Raw genomic sequence first — 21152 nt, forward strand, 5'->3', positions numbered from 1 at the left:
CTCATCATAACGTTTGAAACTGATGTTTCGCAATCTAGAATTTACTTATCATATGGTAATCTAGCTGTCCAGGCGTGTACTAATCTGGAAAAGTGAACTCTGACTTTTTTTAGTTTTAGCGCTGTTTTAGCATACCAACCTTCGAAGCATTCCGGACTAAAGACATGAATTACATATTCCGCTTTTAGAAGTAGTATTTATATTTCACTTTTAATTTGCAGTATCATGTACTGCATGATGCCTATGATGCCTTTAATTTCCGGAAATAAAGCTATACGCAATACGGGATTTTTACGGTCAAACATATTTTTTATTAGCGTTTACTAATCGCACAAAGTGCTTACACCGTATCCAATACAACTTCTCTGTATTGCTCTTCGATCAAACTACAGGCCTTATAATATGGGTTAGAGTACCATACCATGATGTTTTCTAAAACGTGCTGTTCGAGTAAACATAGGATTAGTATCGCATTTCCATAACAATATACTATCATTTTCATCCCATGATGCGGACGAATGCTTACATGCTGTCGAAAATTTGATACCTCCTGGTATGCATCAATATGAATCAAGCTCGGCACCTTTCACATAGCTCAATTCGCACCTTTTGAAAATCCATGTGAACGAATTACCATCGTTTTCACCACTACTTACTTACTAGAGTAGATTTAAAGTCAGTCAATTTTACTTCTACTTCAAGTAGTTTTCGGTTGCTTATGGAAGAAGTACTTCTGCTCGTACTTGAGTAGGTTTTTTCGTCACTACTTCTACTTGAGTAGCTCTCTTGACTACTTTGACCACCTCTGAGTGTAGCTGTATTTTCGGGAAATAGAGGCGTTACTACACTTGCTTTTATACTTCAACATGTATGTTCTCCAGAAAGAAAAATATAACTAATTAGAACTTAAAGTATGATACTTGGAATTGAAAGAGAAATACAAATACTACGTTTCTAAAAAGCGGAAAATATACTTCATGTCTTTTGTCCAGAAAGTTTCAACGGTGTTATGCTACAACAGGTCTAACGCACAAAAAATTCAGAGTCCACTTATCCAGATTAAGACACGCCATGGGCTGATAGATAACGATATGATGGGTAATTGCTAGATTGCGAAACGGTAGTTTCAGACATTATGATGTGCCGTATTTTACTATGATGAAATATTTCATAATGGGCGACTACGTGGCGTGAACGGAACCGCACAACCCGCTACCTAAATTATATTCACCAATACTTTCGTGAAAACATATTTGTCACGACGCGACGAAAGTTCAGGGCGTTATTTAACTTTTATGAAAATTAAATGTTGACCAGCAAGTACCAGTACTACTTGAAAACAGCTCCAAAATTCCTCTGACTATTTTTCTGATTGGAGGATTAAACTACTTTTACTTGACAAACTGAAAATAGCGAAAAGTGAGTGAGTAGATCACAAAATATTACGAAGTAGAAGTAGCGGAAATCAGATTTACAACTACTTCGTTACTGTCCATCACCTCTGAAATTACTATATTATGAATGCAAGCCATTCTATATCACTCGAGCAGAGTTGAAAGAAGTGGGTTGAGCCGGATTGAACTCAAAACTGAACAGTGAATATAATGACTTGGATTCGGGTCAAAACGGTATGAATCGGACTCGGACTTGACTCGGGGATGAATTGAAAATGACTCGAGTCAAAACTATAAAAGTGAGATTGACTTGTGACTCGGAGTTTTATTATGACTTGGTTACGACCCTGACTGGGAGTCGGATGAAAGTGACGACCTTTGTTTTGTTTTATTTTATTTTTCAGTCAAATCAGCAAATTTTACGGCAAAATAGCGAAATCGACTGTTTTCAGTCTTAATCAGCTAACTTTTCTGATTTGGTAAAAGTGTCCTCCTTTCCCGATTCCAAAACCCTAGGTTTACCATATTTTGGAATCGGGGAAGGTGTAGGCTACACTTATTCAATATATTCAGACTTACAATGCTGGAGTAAAATCCGGAAAAATGGTAAATCTACCACGAAATTGTGGTTAGTTGACTAAAAAATGGTCAACTTTCCGGCTCGATTCCCAGAATACGGATTGTTTCTTTAACATTTTCCGTTGTGACTATAAAAAAGGTCGTCACTTACGTTCGAACCACGAATTTCCTGTTTAGCGTCATTTATGACCATTTTCACTCGAATCTATCCATCATCTTTTTAGCTCCAAAAGGTGCAAAGGAAGACGAATTGCCAAAAAAGGATAGGCATATCCTCGGAGGACATTTTCAAAAACCTGAAAAAGGAGGACAAATCCTCCTAACGGAGGACGTATGGTAACCTGTAATCATTATGGCCGTCCTCTGTTCCATGCACGTCGCGAAACACACATTCATTCAATTCATGCGACTCTTACAAAATGTTGATTGTAGAATGCTGATTTCAAGGCCGGACAAAAATTATTGCGCTGCGCTAAATCCTCAACCCATTACGATTCGTTGCGGTGATGCCGTTGTGCCGTATAGCGGCCTACTCTCACGTAGTTGGTAATTGATGATAGATTGCAAATATGGCTATGTTTAATTGTTCATATACTAGATAGTAAGTAAGTATAGTTGTGAAAACGATGGTAATTCGTTCACATGGATTTTCAAAAGGTGCAAATTGAGCTAGGCTATGTGGAAGGTGCCGAGCTTGATTCATATTGATGCATACCAGAAGGTTTCAAATTTTCGACAGCATATAAGCATTCGTCCGCATCATGGGATGAAAATGATAGTATTGATATGGAAATGCGAAACTAATCCTATGATTACTCGAACAGCACGTTTTAGAAAACATCATGGTATGGCACTCTCCCCCACATTATAAGGCCTGTAGTTTGGTCGAAGAGTAATACGGAGAAGTTGTATTGGATACGGTGTAAGCACTTTGTGCGATTAGTAAACGCTAATAAAAAATATGTTGGACAGTAAAAATGCCATATTGTGTATAGCTTTATTTCCGGAAATTAAAGGTATCACTACACTTGCTTTTATACTTGAACATGTATGTTATCCTGACAAAAGAACTGATATTAATTCTAAATCAAAGTACATGCTACTGCAAATTAAAAGTGAAATATAAATACTACTTCTAAAAGCGGAATATGTATTTCATGTCTTTAGTCCGGAATGTTTCGAAGGTTGGTATGCTAAAACAGCGCTAAAACTAAAAAAAAGGTCAGGGTTCACTTTTCCAGATTAGGACACGCCATGGACCGCTAGATTACCATATGATCAGTAAATGCTAGACTACGAAACATCATTTTCAAACGTTATGATCAGCCATATGCTGTGTTTATAATAGCTCAGTGGTTCTATCATAGCACACGGATGCGCTAGCGCCATCTTTTGACCAAATTCAATGAAATGGTAACATCTTTTATTGGACTTGGAGAACTAGCCTGTGGCCGTGGCGTACATCGAATGTGTGTGTGTTACTATCGAATATTACATTGTTTGGATGATAGTTCCCATGGTTTCACGTTTTTCAACTTATCTCTGCGCCCCCAAGTACGTTGTAAGTCGCATCTTATCTATCGTGGGTGATTTCACTACGACAAGACAACAATCCGTATAAGTGTAATGCAACGCTACTGTATGGAATCGGTGTCCAACCACCGGACGTTACTATTAATTAGTGATGGTAGTGAAGAGAAAATCGTTTTGTTTGTCGAAAACGCGGAAGAGCAGCAGTCTATTGTGTTCGATCTTGAACATAAACGACAGAATAGTTACATACCATGGTTAAGAGAGCAATCAACTCACAGCAGACCAGGAAAGGCAGGTGGGATCGCAACCCCAAAATTGAATGACATCACAGCCTCATAATGCAACTCGCGCCAACACATATGGTACAGGGTACACTTACACTCATATTATGTAATGTTCTGTTATACGAGGATTTGACTGAGATACGTTATGTTGGTTAATCGACTTAACGTACTCATACAGGCCTACTAATCGTACAATTATATAATCGTAGGCTATATGAATCCAGACTGGAATCAATTGCAACGTCACACACAATTTTCCGTTTGATTACCCCATTATAGTCTATGATGCAAGAAAATCTTCTGTCACACCCAATTCATTGCCGAAAGCAACCACTGTTTCCAGTTCGGATAGGAATTCGTTTTTATTTCCTCTTTAATGGAATTCCAATAATACCTATTCCAAGGTGCGGATACGAGTATACGATATAAACACAGCTATAATGACACTAGAGCCACAGGTATGAATTGAATGAGTTGTGATCCTATTCGGTTCTAGGGGTTGTGTTCCCGTTTGTTTCCTCATTCTGAGGCCTTTGGTATGTTCGAGTCTCCAGACTCAGACAACTAGAAAATTTTCAGCTTTTCCAAATTAGATTAGAATTAGATTATAGGCAATTTGCTCTAATTTAGTAAAATTAGACAACTAGAATTATCTACTTGTCCAAGTCTGGTTGGAGAGTCATCACCGCATATGGTTGGCTATAGCAGGTCATTTCCACGTTCATTGAACAGAAAGTAAGTGATAGTTAATGTGTATTTTTGCGTAGGCTATATTATAAACGCGCCATTTCCTCTATACAGCCATATTATTAATATTGCTATTACATATGATATTCGCTATTACTTTCATCTCAACTAGACCTGAATTGATGTCTGTGGTTTGTCAAGTGTTTCACGTCAAACGACAGAATGCTTGCTTACCGTACTTGTAGGACAGAGGCTTCCTTTTTCTCGTCTCAATGTTTGTGCTGGTCTGCTGGATAATGTTTTTTTATTTGAATTTGTTCCGACTGATAGCCTAGTTTGTAAAAATTATGTAGGCTACCTGTAAGCCTCCATTTCAATTCGAGTGTATGTATCTAAGTCTTATGATGGCTGGTAATCTATTATTACTAATCGTCCTTTTTTGCTTGACTCTAGAAATGTAGAATAATTTGTAAAATCAAAATGGAGTCACCAATCCCAGACAGCGTTACGGTCGTAGCTCCAGAAGCCGCCCCTGATGACTCCTTTGTGGGCCCTGAATTTGCTGGCTTGCAATCAGTGGTCACCCGGAGCAGCAACAAATTGCAACAAAATGCAACAAAATGTGTTTGCACCGCCTGCGGTGATACAAAGGATCCTACATTTGACAAGCTGTATGCCCACCCCATTTTGGTCGTCTTGGTGTGTAACCGTTGTCACGTGTTTTATCACATGGGCGATTTCACGCAGGACGCCGAAGGCTACGACGAGCAATGCCGGTGGTGTGGACAGGGCGGCAAACTCTTTATGTGCGATTCGCCTGGTTGCACTTATTCCTTTTGTAAAAATTGCACAGAGCGGAATTTTACCGTTAGTCGCACGAAGGAGATTCTCGAGGCAGACCGCTGGTGCTGTTTCTCATGCGACGATTCCCAATTGACGGGGCTCGTCGAGCAGTGCAAAAAATTTGTTAATTTCACGGAAAGCACGTTAAAACAGCCGGATAAGTTGAATGAACCACAGTTGAATGTCCCCATTAGTATGACAGCAAAAAATGAACAAATCGATAGTCTATTAGCTCCGTTGGAAACATCCAGCAACGGGTTAGGTGACAACTTGGCGGATTTTTTGCCAACCACGAAGAGGACAGTATCTCCAATTACCATTAGGCGTGACAACAAGAAATATGTCGTCGAAACGAAGTCGGCTTCCTGCGACGAGGCCGTGTCGCAGTCGCATATTTCAAATACTCAATCAGATCCGGAAGTCGCCACAAAGCGAGGCCGCACCGATAGCGCTGAAATGTTTTCCAATACGTCTCTCGAAGAGGATGTAAACAATGTAGAGAATATGGACTCGAACGTCGGTAGTTCGAGAGCTGCTGGCAGCAGTCAATCTGATTTTGATCAACCCAAGTCGACCGAATGCAAAATCAAGCAAAGTGCGACACTCGACACTAACGGTGCTATTGACACTGATTTGGTATCACCTAACGGCATTCAAGGTGACATCACCGAGTCTCCGCCAAACGATCCAAACCGCGGTCCACAGCCAGTTTCAAAGTTGTTTCCACGTCCAAAAAACGTGGGCCGTAGAACAAAAAGCAATCGGGCTGTTGACTGCCAGAGCGATGACGATTATGATGTTGACAGGAAGGAAATAAAAAGCCAGCGGATGCGCGGGCTGTCCGAAAAGCTGGAGAAAGGCGAGAAGCTATTCGCTCAGTACACTGATTTTCTTCGCGACCTCATTTCCGAAGAATGCTCATCGTCGAGCACGACTTGCCAGTCTCCGTCGCAGTACGCTAAATTCCGTTCGGCCAAATCGATTTTTCACCATGTCAAAAGGTCCTCGAAACAACTGGTAAAAATGGAACACTATTTACGCACAACCAAAGCCAAATTAGGCACATACCGCGACGCGCCGAAGTCAACGCGTTCTTCCAGTGAAGATTCTACAGAACTTGCATCGCCAGGGTTTGCCGAGATCGAAGACACTCCTAAAAAGTCAAGGTCACCGATTGATGGCAACGGGAACGTTGAGCCGTTTTTGACACCGTTAGACGATACGGAAATTGCATCGCCAAGGCGTGCCGAGATCGAAGACACTCCTAAAAAGTCGAGGTCACCGATTGATGGCAACGGAAACGTTGAGCCGTTTTTGACACTGCTAGACGATATCAAACTAGTCAGCATGAAGCCGTTAGTGGTGCTAAAGAGATTGACCGAGGAAGAATTGAGGTGGTGGATGAATTGCGACGTGTCGTCTAGTTTGGATACTGATTTGTCCGAGATATCTCTCGACTCGGACAGTTCGAAACGGCCATTGAGGGAGGAGATGGATTTGACCGACGCGCCGGAAATATTAAACGACGAAGACTCTGAAACAGATACGAAGTCTAAAACTTCGAAGTCCGTTAAAAAAACACGGACGCGCATTAAAAGAAATGCTAGCACTTCCACCTCTTCTTCATCTTTAGATTTGTCGGATAGCGAGTATTCCTCTTCCTCCGTAGACTTAGATTCCGACGACATGGATATGGTGCAGTCCAGTTCTGGTCAAGATACCGACAATGCCGACAGTAACACCATCGCTAAAAACCTGCTGCTGCAAAGAATCGCAAACACAGGCAACGACGGGTCCGATTCGGACGTTGACGATCTCATCGAAAAGAATAACGCCGATAAAGAGAAAGCGAGAAGCGCTGTAAAGAAAACAGTGGGGAATGCGAAATCGTCGGATAATGCGAGACGCGAAAAGAAGAAACGTTTCCAGCACCCGTTACTCGCTTTTAATTTGAACGGAAATGAATCTCGTACGAATAGAGATCTTGCAAAACCGAAGCAGAAGCGTAAAACTTCACACGATAAAGACGGTGCTCGCCCAAAGAAAGTCAAACGAGATTTGAGCAGTGACGATAGCTCCACGGATTCCGACTCTTCTTCCGACTCTACCGCGGTTATGAATCTATCACGCAAAGGTGACGCTGCTAAAAGAAGGAGAATTGATTCTGACAGTTCAGTCGAGATTCAGCCGAAGATTGAAAAACCTTTCGACAGCGACGAGGCAGAAAACTGGAACCCTAACCCGCATTTGAAACGAGCGACGTCGGCAAAAACTCAGCCCACGATCGCCAAGTCGCCCAACAAGATGGGTCGGAAAAACATACGCAAAGTCTTGGACGACGCGGAGATCAGTCAGTCGACGCAGAAAGCTAAAAGAGAGGAAATTGAGCGTAGAAAACGTTTGATGCGTCTCAGTGATGCAGAGGAGGTAATGGATGTTATCACCATCGATGATGATACCAGCGAGAAAATTGTTAAAAAAGTAACGATGCCGTTAACATTATCGAAAGACCCACATATCGAAATAGATCCGGAAATGGTGAAGTTCTTAAAACCCCACCAGAAGGAGGGCATCAAATTCATATGGAATAATCTCATTGAAAAGGTGGCGTTTGCAGAGACCGGAAAAGGCAACGGCTGCATATTATCGCACTGTATGGGGCTTGGCAAGACGCTACAAACAATCTCTTTTCTGCACGCCGTGCTCATGAGCGAGCATCTGAAAAATCTGAACACGGCTCTGGTCCTGTGTCCTTTCATCACTGTCAACAATTGGGTGGCCGAGTTCGATAAGTGGCTTCCGGCCTGCGTTCGAAATCTGTATGTTCGCGATCTCGATTCTCTGAAATCCGAGCACGAACGGATGGCCAGGCTTCAGGAATGGAAAACGACAGGCGGTGTGCTTATCGTCGGGTACAGCCTGTTCCGTTCGTTGCTTCGAGTGAAAAAGAAACCCGACGCTGTCACCAATCCGATTTGGAAGGAACTTTTGCTCGGGCCCGACATACTAGTGTGTGACGAAGGTCACATTTTGAAGAACGCGTCGACAGCGCTCGCGGGATTCGTGGGCCAAGTGAAGACCCGGAGGAAGCTGATACTGACGGGGACGCCGCTTCAGAACAACATGGTCGAGTATCACTGCATGGTCAGTCTGGTGAAGCCGAGTCTGCTCGGAGATTTGAAGGAGTTTAAGAACCGTTTTGTGAACCCCATCGAAAACGGGCAGCACGTCGACTCGACAGCCAGAGACGTGCGTCTGATGAAGAAACGTGCGCACGTACTGCACGAGCTTCTGGCCGGCTGCGTACAGAGGAAGGATTACACCTATCTCAAGGACCACCTCAAGCCGAAGTACGAGTACACGTTAAAAGTCAGGTTGTCGGACTTGCAGATACGCCTTTACAAGAGGTACCTCTCGCTCAAACACACAGGCGATTTGAAGGCTCACAAAACCTGCCTCTTTCGCGATTTTAACAAGCTCCTGTTGATCGTGTGTCACCCGCGGTGTCTGGTGATGCATAAGGAGATGCACACAAAAACACTCGTTGAAAACGATGACGAGGAAGACGATGATGACGGAGGAGGAGGAGGATGGTCTTCCGATGATTCGATCATACAAGTGTACGATGATGATGAAGAGATACCCGAGCCCGTCATCCCGAATCCTGAAACGCTCGAAGATATCCACGCTTTGTCGCGTAGGAAATTACGGCTTTTTATCAAAAGCAAAAGCGGTAAGGAGACGGCGGTGAAAAGCAAGAAGAAATTGATCGGAATGGCCGAAAAGTATTTGGATGAGAATTTCTGTAAGACGCGGGAATTCGAGGAGTCGTTGAAAGGCAAGTCGGTCCCCGAATTGAAAGCCCTGATCACGCAGCACGGAGGTAGCTATGTGGGCTGCAGCGAGAAGATAGACCTCGTTAATCTGTTGAAGAGTCTGATGATAACGGAAACTGTCGCAGACGCCGAGTGGTTTGAGAATATTATGCCGTCGCAGGAGAAATTGTACTACGCGAACGATCACGGAGCCAAAATCGTTCTCATGCTGAAAATCTTGCAGGGAGCGAACAGGCTCGACGAAAAAGTCGTGCTTTTTTCGCAATCCCTGCTCAGTCTCGATTTGATCGAGCAAGTCCTCCATTCTGATTCGAAACCGGACGCCGCTCGCGAGACGAGGGGTAATTCCACAAAGTGGGTGAAAAACAAAGACTATTACCGCATCGATGGTTCCATCCCGAGCAACGTACGATCGAAAATCATCGACGATTTTAACGATAAAAAGAATAACCGCGGAAGATTCCTGTTGGTTTCGACGCGCTCCGGGTCGATGGGGGTGAATTTAGTAGGGGCCAGTCGCGCGATCGTGTTCGACGCTTCGTGGAACCCGTCGAACGATATCCAGTCGATATTTCGGATTTATCGTTTCGGGCAGACGAAACCTTGTTTTATTTACCGCCTGGTAGCGCAAGGCACGATGGAGGAAAAGGTTTACGAGAGGCAAGTCGTCAAACGGTCGCTATCGTTTCGCGTCGTCGACGAACAGCAGATAAACAGGCATTTCAGAGCGGCCGACATCAACGAGCTGTACGCTTTCAAGCCCGACATGACCAAGCGTAAAAAGGACGCGGTCCCGGAATGCGCGCCGCCGCGAGACGCGCTTCTGGCGTCGATAATCAACTCCACGGACTTGGTGGTCTCGTATCACGAGCCCGACACATTGCTGGATCACCAGGTCGCCGAGGAACTGTCCGCCGCCGACAGGAAAGCGGCTTGGGAAGAGTTTGCGAGGGACCAGCCTTCTACGTTCGAGACTCATCTTGAGACGATGCCTCGCAAGGCAATGGAGAGATTGAAATCGCTGGGCCTGAATCTGTTGAAATCGATCGATGGTAATCTGTCGCAAATCCAGGACAAGCCGTTGGATAAGATAATCACGCAAAGGAGAATGGAATGTCGCGGTGTATCTACCGAGGACGTTACGACATACGCTCTTAATTACAAGCTCAACAGTCATATTATGCGGAGGCGCCAGGAAAATCTGAAGAGAGCGGTCAAACCCTATCTGGACTCTGTCGAAATGGCGATTCGTGACCGATTTCTTCACTCTAATTCTGGATACCCGCAAGTGACTGTCGCTGGTGCTAGCGGCAGTTCATTGGCCGGTGTTATCCCTAACGGTAATCCTCAACAAGATCGGAGAAACCCACATGCGGCCACAACGAGCATACCCAATCTGTTTCCGAGGTATCAAGGTAACTATCGCGGTCAGAGCAACCCGACTACGGCCTCCCGGCGTGGAGTCGGTACGAATGGGATCTTTCGTCCGCAAAGTGGCGTAGGACCTAGGGCCTATCAGCCCAGAGCCAGTACGCCTAGGACTGATTATCGACCAAGAGGAAGACGTAGGAGCACTAATGTCCGCGGATACGCTCCTGGCATCAATCAACCCCGCGGTGCTGTGCCTCGCCCCGCTTTCGCGCCGAACCAAAATCGTGCCAGAGGCGGGTTTCGCCCGCGTCAACAGGGCCCGGAGGATTTGAGATTTTTAGACCCCACGCGCAGACCTCCATACCGTGTGCCTACGCCTACCCGTTTTCCGCCGTATGGAAAAAAGAGTTGACGATCTGCGCCACACTTCTCGACTGTCGCAGCAGGCGTCTTGTGCCCATTTTGTGAGTGTTTTGTATTGTCACCGTCATTTCGTATTTCTATTGCCCTTTTTTCATTATTTCATCATTTCATTATGCTGCCTGATTGCTGTGTGACGCGCTGTTTATTGCCTTGGTAGACCTTCAATCACTGATGTACGTTGATGTAGTGCAGCCTATGAACTGTTCACTCCGTTGCTCTTTTATTGCGTGAAGTGCGACCTTTGTTTTTCCTCTGGTACTCATTTTAGCAGGTGTCTGCTAAATAACGAAAACGTCCCATATTGATGACATGTTTTGTGACACTTGTTTGGGTATATTGATGTGTTTGGACCGTTTTTACTGTTTGCTTATCGAAAATACACACCGTATCGACTAAACCGGGTTTTTATTGGACTTGTTGCAAAGACGATCAGTGGTTTTCAAACTTTTTTTAGACACGCCACCCTCTATGATAGTGAAAAATTTCGCGTCCCCTTATCGTCATATCACAAAATCTAACCGGGAGGCCAGCAACCCCAACAAATAGTTTGATGGCATGGAAGGTTATGACTGGTGATAAGAGTATTCTAAAATATGTAATTTGGGCTATGTATAGAGAAACAGGTTGCATTGTGGGTAAAGCGCGAAAAAAATTTTCAGTTGACCGCTGCTTTGCGCCCCCCTAAAGATGCTTTCACGCACCCCAGTTTGAGAACCACTGGTCTATGTTCTTCTTGCTCCTCTGCTATGACTTGTTTCCTTGCAATGTATTTTCCGTTTCGTTTGTTTCAGATATCCTTTGACTTGATATCTGAAACTTGGAAGTATATATAAACATTTCGATGACACGTTGTAACTTGTTTTATGCTCTCCAATATAACCGGATGTCACCCCTTACGTAGTGGGAGATTCCATAATTTTATTCCATGACAGTACACGTCAGTGAATTCGCGCAATACTGTGATTTTGCTCCAATGCTAATTTCGCCGAAGTGGATACATTTTTGCCAATGAAATGCGAAATTATTGTCTTGCAGTGGTGAGCGACGCTCCAAAGTAAAATCTGTTCTGCCATGCCAATGTTACAGAGGGCATTTAGGATTGCGTGATTCTAAATGCAGGAATTTTTTCTTGCAAAAAAATAACGTTCCTGTGGCGTCGACTATTTTTTACTTTACACACCCTTTCGTGTAACTGTAAACTTGTGTGTTATAATGCTGCGATATATTTTTTGATGCTTAATGTGCCTGTTCATTCCAGTAATAGATCGGTATTATGAATTAGCTTGAAGATAGTTCGATTTCAAGAAGCAGTCATGGGTGCCTGTCTTGGGAGCCATAGGTCACGAAGAAACCCAAGGTATGGAGACGGAAGATACCCAGGTGAATGACATGGTTTTAGCCTCGTGTATAAAGATTTTCAAGACACGTCTTAGTTTTTAACGGTGCTGTTACTATAATGCGAATTTGATTGTGACTTGCTACAAAATTGATTTTGAATGAATTTATTGAAGAATTGGATGGAATGGATTTCACAATACACGTCTTATCTTATTTACAATGTGAGAACATGGCTGCCTGAGTAGAACTCCACCATGGACAATTTCGATAGGGCTGAAAACGGTGTCAGTAGTGCAGGTGTGAAACTAGTGGCCAATTATACACAATTTTATGGCTGAAGTTGTGGTTTGAAAAGTCAATTTACAAGGCGGGCGGGATGATTATTCTTATCATATTGAGCTAAATTGCGTTTCTCATGTTATTTCACTGATATACTTCAAACCTGATCGCCGCTTTGGTTGGCTTGTATTCGAAAGTACTAATTTGCTCTGATTTTGCAGCAATGGGTAAAAATCAACCCCTGAAGAAAGAGCACCCAAGGTGGCGAAGCGAGGTGCCCATCACCGAAGGACAGCTTAGGAGCAAGAGAGATGAATTCTGGGACACGGCTCCTGCGTTTGACGGTGTGTGGCGAATTTTCGATGCATTGGTGGCAGTTAGTATTGCCTGTCATTGCTATAGAAAGGCCTGTCCTGTCCCCTAGCCATCAGGCAAATCTGATGAATAAGCACAGTTTGAGGTGTCCAGCGAATTAAGTCTCCTTGGATGAGTGATTGCCAAGCTAATTTAATTAGGAAATATTTTTCACTCTTGTTTTAACGGGTAACCCTATGAATGCACCACTAATGGGTGAAAATAGCACGCCTTGTGCAGATGTCTAATAGGCCTGTGGAGATGTTGGCTGCAAACATGGCGTGCGATTCTGTCAAATATATTTATGCCCCTCTTCTTATTTCACTTAAGCTTAGCTTCAAAATAATACCAGACTACGAGATGGATTAGATCCCCATTTAGAGGACCACACACACCATTCAAAATAGGCGTTTCTCCGCTGGGCTGTAACATATCATATTGACTGAATGTGTGTTTGTTCCGACACAAAATCAGTCAGACTTCTGGTGACTCAATTTTTCCCCTTAGACTTCATGACGGCAAACTTCCGTGAAAATTGTTACACATTCTGATTCAACCACCAGCTATAAACCAAGGAAGCATTGTTCATGAATATGGATAACAATTGTTGAAAATACATGGTAAGCCAGCCGGGGCACTCAATTATGTAACCTTTATTAATAATCAGCCCCTCCCCCCCAAAAAAGACATCTTGCTGGCCCTGCAGTTGCGAGCACCCCAGGTTCAGAACGTCTGCCCTAGTGTGCATGAGCTACTAGAACGCCTGGGGCAGATCTGGAGTTCTTTCTCGCCCCTAATCCAGATAGATTCCATAATACCTACTTCAACAAGGGCATTCATGCTCATTTATGTGGAAAATTTAATTATAATTAGCCATGTGAGCCTTCTTATCAACATTTGGCAGCATTTTAACAAGCTCCAGCGGGTTTGTGTTACCACAACTACGACATGTCGACTCCAAAGAGTTCTACAAAATTTCTGTAATGCTACTTCTATGTAGTATTTCCCTGTTTTTGTTTGAATAATGAATCACTTACTTGAAAACTATGATAATATATCTAGTGGCCGGGCTATATTTCTTGCGATTGTTGTCTCTGGTACCTTGGCTAGAATTTGAATAGCCTTGTAAGAGTATTTTTTTCACTGCATGTCACACTATACCTGTTGGATTATAGGCTACATGATTTCAACTCCACAGAGAATCGAGCTTACTTGTGCCATTATGTTTAGGCTATTGTGTACGATTGTCAGGGATCAGTGATCACACTTGGCATAGCGTAAGCCAGTTAGTTATTCGAGTATTTTCTACTAGTGGCTTGTATTGGACTGATACACATTCACTTGCTGGTTGTATCACAGAAAATATTTCTTCCTCTTTCACCTTGAAACACTGCGTACGTCAATCCAGATATTGTGAAAAATTTCGTATTTATGTTTTCGTTCAAATGCTGCTAAAACAGGGGTATGGGGTAGGGTTAGTTCGGATATCAATAATTTTCACTACCCGGATAACGGATATATCCGGATATTTTGGAATTTATCTAACCGGTTAACCGGATAATAACTGCTAAGTGAGACAATCGATTTCATTAGGTCTGCATGTAAAACGGATCGCAAAATCATTACACAGTGTTATTGTAGAGTACCTACGCGCGTGGTATGAGCGAATACGAGAAAAACCACGCAAATTTAATGTTCACTGCTTCTGCAATGCCCTCTTTATAAAGCACAGATCCATCAATTGTGGGATCCTGTAGCCGGGACCGGAATTTTGTAACAAAGAGTCCACGTTCATTGAATGCTTTTTCAGCTTCCACAGAAGTGGGCTGAATAGAAAGCAGCGCTTCGTAGAGAGTCAAAAGGTTGGCAGGTCGTACGCCGGAAACTGCAACGGCTTTACATCCTTTTGACCATCCTTATGTTTAGGTTTGGAGTACTAGAAGGACGACTAGCTGATACTGGAATTGATGCCGACATGATACCTCGCTCTAATTCACGTGATCAGGCACGCAGCCAGCCGAAAATGTAGGGGGATTGAAATAAAATCAGGGGGTTTCGATTTTTCTTGGAATTAATCATCAGCGGAAATCAATTACGCTTGCACGCACGCACATTTTTACGAACATTCGATGTCATTCAGTTTCGCGGTGTCACTCTCAGAATCACTAATTAGAATACACTTAACGGCATATCGTCAACAAGCCGTCGAGAGATAGGAGCTAATGCATGCTGGGTCCGAGATGGTTAGGCCAGCGATTATATCGTTCGTAGGCCTATTGCAGATGCGATTGTGTAGGTCAACGATAACATCGTGTGCACCAAGCCAATGAAGATGCCATTGTGCAGGCCAGCGATGGAATAGTGTGTACACTGCACATGGCCTATTGCAGATGCGATTCTTCAATCCAGTGGAACTATCGGCTTGTTGAAGACGCGATAAATCAGGTCAGAGACGATAGCCGAACGCGCGGCAATCAATGACCTAATTTAACGATCTTCTCAGCAGGAGATCGCGTCCAATCGAAGTTACATTATGGCATCCTCTGTTGGGGGGCTGCCAGTAAAACTGCACTCAAGCCACTGCAGAAACTACAGCATAAAGTGCTCCGAATCATAGCTAGGGCCCCAAAGGGGCCTGGCTGCCCATCCAATAAGTCGCTGCTGAAGAGATTCGGCGTCCTAAACATAGAAGATATGAGGAAACTAGAAATCGCCAAGTTTATGTATCAGTTTCACTGCGGTCGTTGCCCCGAATATTTCAATGACTTCTTTACCTCTGAATCAAAAGCGCACAAGTACAACACACGCGCGTCCACGTCGTCCAAATATCATATGATCGACCGAAAAGATCATCGCTCCATCAAATATGCCGGACCTGATGTGTGGAACAGTATCCCGCCGCCCATCCGACAGTCGACGAGCATGTCCACATTCAAGTCGAAATACAAGCAATTACTACTAAATAAATACAGTCCATCCTCAAGATTACAGGACCACGACTGACCTATCGATCTCGCTTCCCATGACATGCCGCCCTATTTCTTGTTGCATTCTTTTTCTATACTATCTTCTTTACTTTCATTCAGTGGGCATGCCTCCTCTTTACATCGCCTAGGCCAAGGTGGGTGTCAGATTCTATAGACTACTCCTTGTCGCTTCGACATCTTCCTGTCTTTTCATTGTATCGCATTTTTGTGGTGTATTGAACTGATAAAATTGCTAATAAACCAATGATGATGATGAACACATTACATTGTGCAATGTGTACAGACGCATCTCGCTAATTGGCAACACGCTTATCGTTAATCAGCCGCGCCAACACTGAATTCGACTTATTGAAGCTTACTAAAACGTGTAAAATGCATTAGCAACGATTCTTTTTTATGCGGTTAACCGGCAGAAAAATATCCGGATATCAGATAGTGAAAATACCTGCGGTTAACCGTTATCCGGATAATCCAACCCTAGTATGGGGGTATGGGTCTTGGTTCTGGTTGTCAACTTGTCAACTTTAAACCCTCTCATCTGGTGTCTCAAGTGTTTAATGCACCACAATGAAGTGCAATTACTTTAAAAGGGAAATTGTCTTTCATTTCTTTTGTGTCTGGATTGTGTCTTTTCATATATTCGGCTGAAATAATGTGATTCAGACTGTGAATTGCATCAATCTGTAAAGGCAATAAACGCCCACATAGTTTGTATGCACAATAAACAAGAGTTTTTGTCGGTGGGTTGTTTGAGACCCGGTTCGCTTCGCAGGGGATGGCGTTGTTTAAAATTTAGATCTACCCTAGTCATCACTCCCTGTATGAGCAGTTACGCTGTAGACTCAGCTTTGCAGAGGCAAGTGGAACTTATATATTATTTTATATATATGAATAACTTGGAACTGGCTCTTGTGTTCCAGGAAGGCAAGAGATTTGGGATGCTCTAAAAGCCGCCGCTTCTGCATTGGAAAGTAGAGATTACGCTCTTGCGCAAGCAATAGTCGACGGAGCGAATATTTGTTTACCTCACGGTTGGTATAATATAATGACACATTTTTTTCATGCCGGTATCATTGTGTTCTTGGTATTTTTTACATGGTAATGGTGGCCTGGCCTCGTTGAGGAGTTTTTTATGGATCATCAGCCGCGTTATTTAGTGCAATCGCATTATCTGAACACGCAATTGTGTCTTTTTATCTTCTATTCTTTGTGGTCTTCGAACCTAGATAATGGTGATGCTGTTTACATCATTGTTTCGGTTTACAGGAAAATTTATGTTTGTTGGATGTCTTATGGAATATTATGTTATGAAGTACATGATAAGCTACCGTACTCAATGTTTATAGCAGAGCCGGCCAACCCGTGGCCCGCGAGAAGGTTTTGAGTGGCCTGCGAGGTAATTTCCGAAATTATTAATACTATCGAACATGGATTGCACAGATTGTGAACTTGCAAGGCCAACCAAAAATTTGATTAGTCTGGCCACAACTCTTGAGATGTGAAGACTGAAATATCAATTTCGATGTATTGACAGATCCATGAGCCAGTCACATTTTGGTAGATCTTCGTACACTACAATAAAGCAGAATAATTTGCGATAGAATTATCAAAAGTAAAATTTTCTACACGCTTTGTGCAACATGTTGTCACTCGATTTCTTGCTTTTAATGTTGTTACTCCTTAGTGAAAATCAAAGAACGCCTAATGTATCAGATTGAGTCTAGCTATATTCGCGATTACGAGACAAACTGTCGTTCAATATATGCGACCTTGCGTTTGAGCTCGCAGAAAGACCGTCGACTATGAAACCTAGGCACAAAATGATTGACACATGTTGGTCAAAACTTTCGATATCGATATGTCCAGGCGCCGAATAGTCCAGTCCTTGCAAACTGAGCCCAGCGATATACAGTAGGCCCGCAATATGGTCATGTGACAATATTATTGACCTATGGAATTCGAAAAATTTTTGCGTTTGGCGCGGCTAGTGGCCCGCGTAATAGTTCGTCAATCGAATGCGGCTCTTTGGCTGAAAAGGTTGGCCACCCCTGGTTTATAGCCAACAGGTTGTTGTGTGGAGCGGATTTCATTTGGTAGCCTGTACATTCCACCCGTTTATTCGGACCGTGTGATCAATTGCAAAGCATATTCATTTGAAATCACATCCCATTCTATATGATCCTCTCCACTGGTGACTAGGTGAGATTGTGACTTTTTCACATTGTTACCACCCCCGACAGGCACGTTGCTGGATTGCTACGACGAACTGGGCGCCCACTACCAGCTTCCTGCGTATTGCTTGGCGCCGCCCGTCAATCTGCTGATCGATCCTGTTGCGACCGAAGTCAGGCACACCAAAGAACTTGGCGAGATCACAAGCGCTGACAAGTAATGCGGTTGTGTTCTGGCATCTGGTTATATATTTGCATGTCTAAATTACTGCGACTTACCAATAGATATCTAGATTTGACCGAATATGAATATGTGATAGCTGTTGATAAATGGATTGATAATGCAATGTAAACAGAGAATGTTTGAATGTGAAATCACCATGCCCAAAACAGGATGAAACATGCCAGCTGTGTTTCTGGGTATGTTATTTCTGTCATCCCTGAAATGACTGGACATATTTTTCCTAGCTTTATGTTTCATTTCCTTCCCTGCAGTTTCACGGTCTTCGTGCTGCTCATTCGACAGTGTTCAGAGAAAAACTTGACATCACGAGATGCCAGACTTGTCAATATGTTCAATTTTCCGGGCTACTCAAGTAGGCTCTGCATACTTAATCAAGCGGTTACACAGGAATAGTTACTTGTAAATCTCTACTTATTTTACTACATACTTTTATTAAACTTGATTTTGTATTAAGTAGTTTCTGCATATGTTTGTATATCACTGTGATGAGTGAAATAGCCCTGTATCATGGTAACTGAATGCAGGCAACTACTCATAGTGTCATCAATCAGTTTGCATTAGTCGCAAATTAGCATCTTGCTGTTTTCAAAATGGCCACCTCCGATCAAATGCTAATAGTGTGTGATATATGGACTAAATCTACTTTTTCGAACTGCGTACCCGAGTCCTTATTTGATATTTTTAAATTTTGCAATACGATACACAATGCGACGTAATTTTTCAATGTAATCCCTCGCCAGATCGTTTTTGCTCAATCCGACTTCCTAGCCACGTAGCCTGCTTGCTCAGAGCTACAACTGCAAGCCAGTCAATAATAGTGTAATAATCAATAATCTTCAGATTCCATTTTCATTTGAACAAGACACGTACAATGCGATAAGACACAATTGAACAGATAGGAGGATGCCGGAAGACCAGTTGCGGTCTCTTAAACTGGCTTCCGCCTAGACTTAGTGCCCGATGTCCCAGTTCTTTTTTCGATGGTTAGTTCTGTTCCGCGGCTCCTTCTCGCACTTACCATTCCTTGCGAGTGCGTTCTTTCATCGGGTCTCCGAAGCCGTAATAGTTTGCTCTGAGTGTTAGTAATATTATATGATATCAGTTCCATACAGCCTACGCTTCGCATGGACTAATGTTAGCACATTTTCCAGGACTTTACAGATCAAGGTACGCGTCGGTACTGGGGCGGATATTAAGCTCGAAGTTCTGACGAAAGACACAGTGCACGATGCCAAGAGGCGCCTCGAAAAGCAGGTCGGTTACATTCGTAGAATTGACAGGAAACAAGTTTTCTGAACACCGTCCCGCTTGCTTTAGGAGGGCATTGACGCGTCGAGTCAAAAGTGGATATTTGCTGGAAAAATTCTACAGGAAGGCTTGCGCTTTGAGCAAAGCAAGATTCAAAGGAACTTTGTCATTCAGTGCATAACGGCGAAGCCTGCTAGCGAAGACGAGAAGTCCTCGTGACGTCGTCGCTATTCGACTTGACAACTACGGAATTTTAAGATCGAAGTAGCATTTTTGATGATTTTTCGCTGTGTTTTACTGATTTTCAAGCCCAATGGGAATTATTCGAGTGCCCCTTTTTCCTGTGTCTACTCACGACCGCTCAAGGTTTCTTGCTGGTTATTTCGAACTAATTTGTGTGTGCTGCGGAGTTCATGGTGCACTCCACGGCACATATTTTCTCGTAGCACAGTTCACTCTACGCATCTTTGATGTTTTATTGCTTTGCAGCAACTTACGAGCGCTCTCATATGGACCCAATTACGATTTGCCAAAAGGCGTGCAGCCATAAAGATGACTGCGACACGTGGCGTCAACATCGGCAATATCTCCATTTTCTGTACTCGATGTTGACTGTCTGATTCTTTGACCTGTAGTTTTGAACGTGCATTAATGCAGACGGACTTTTGAGTTGCGTTATTCCGCCATGTTCGCTGCGTGACTCAGCACAGAGGTTAAACAGCATAACATTTTGGTTTTAAGCGCATATTGGAACTTCTGTGATACGGCCAAGCAATATTCGTCACTTTCAGCCTTGTGCCCTGTAATATACTCCCGTTGGGTATTTGCCTGGGAGCTCCCTCTGCTAGAGAGAATATTCCTTCTTCAAACCTGTCCTTTTTCTGAAGGCTTTGCGTGCAATCCTTATAGAATTCTCGAATTTCTACCGTTGTCCATTTTTTAAGATTTTGTTGTCAAGGATATACATTATTCACGTATAGCGTGTTGGGTAGATAAAATTACCTATATTCATTTATTATCACCCCCCTCCCCCCCAAGTCACACTGATTTCAGGGTGACATCGACGACTGCAGAATATATAATTCGTCACTTTTCAGCTATATTATACTCCTAAATATTTAGTATGAGCGTTAATCATATACTGATATAGTGACCACCATCTCTGTACCAATAATTGAGTTGTGGTAAAACCAGCGGTATGTTCTGTGTGTAATGCTTGGTAATGCACAATCTCATGTGTTGTATGTACGTAAATTGTTTTGTTCATGTCGCTCGGCTTTGTGTGTTTTGTTGAATTCATGTTTCATCTTGACTATTTTGTGCTGGTATTTCGTCTGTTTTTGGCAGTATTGAGTAATTTTTTTAGATACTTTTCATGAAGAATTTAGATTAAAATTTGATGAATTTCAAGTGGTTGAATTTGGCTACTTCATCATAGATGACAGAGATTAGCAACTTCAAATAATATGTGATGTGCCAGGCCGAGTTGATTGCTTTCATATTTTGATGACTGTCGCATGACATGAAGGGGCGCAGTTACAGCAAGCAGAGTAAGTACTTTCTAAGCGACTACCATCTTAA

General features: G+C 43.0%; 2 protein-coding genes across 3 annotated transcripts; both read left to right on the forward strand.

Moving 5' to 3' along the window:
• Positions 1–3415: 3415 nt before the first annotated feature.
• On the forward strand, positions 3416–12211 carry LOC145453481 (uncharacterized). 2 transcript variants are annotated; one of them, XM_080331455.1, is made up of 2 exons: positions 3416–6486; positions 6598–12211. In XM_080331455.1, exons 1-2 carry the CDS (start codon positions 4958–4960, stop codon positions 10937–10939), a joined length of 5871 nt encoding a protein of 1956 aa, XP_080187581.1. In that variant the 5' UTR covers positions 3416–4957; the 3' UTR covers positions 10940–12211. The 2 variants fall into 2 exon arrangements, with proteins under 2 accessions (XP_080187581.1, XP_080187580.1); XM_080331454.1 differs by having other exon boundaries at positions 3416–4525; positions 4931–12211.
• Positions 12191–20981, forward strand: LOC145453503 (ubiquitin domain-containing protein 1-like). The gene is made up of 6 exons (XM_080331476.1): positions 12191–12330; positions 12789–12911; positions 16829–16939; positions 18149–18296; positions 19475–19577; positions 19641–20981. The coding sequence occupies exons 1-6, from the start codon at positions 12264–12266 to the stop codon at positions 19788–19790; spliced, it is 702 nt and encodes a 233-aa protein (XP_080187602.1). The 5' UTR covers positions 12191–12263; the 3' UTR covers positions 19791–20981.
• The last annotated feature ends 171 nt before the right edge of the window (positions 20982–21152 follow it).

The sequence above is a fragment of the Botryllus schlosseri genome, chromosome 13, assembly GCF_051294905.1.
Source record: "Botryllus schlosseri isolate E-star chromosome 13, Bs_hap1, whole genome shotgun sequence".
Taxonomy (NCBI): Eukaryota; Metazoa; Chordata; class Ascidiacea; order Stolidobranchia; family Styelidae; genus Botryllus; species Botryllus schlosseri.

Bases quoted from the DNA above. Each gene is read 5' to 3' on its own strand.
- LOC145453481 (XM_080331454.1), top strand. From the start codon at position 4,958: ATGGAGTCACCAATCCCAGACAGCGTTACGGTCGTAGCTCCAGAAGCC.
- LOC145453503 (XM_080331476.1), top strand. From the start codon at position 12,264: ATGGGTGCCTGTCTTGGGAGCCATAGGTCACGAAGAAACCCAAGGTAT. The intron at 12,331-12,788 runs GTGAATGACATG...CTGATTTTGCAG, and splicing joins TGGAGACGGAAGATACCCAG to CAATGGGTAAAAATCAACCC. The intron at 12,912-16,828 runs GTGTGTGGCGAA...CTTGTGTTCCAG, and splicing joins CACGGCTCCTGCGTTTGACG to GAAGGCAAGAGATTTGGGAT.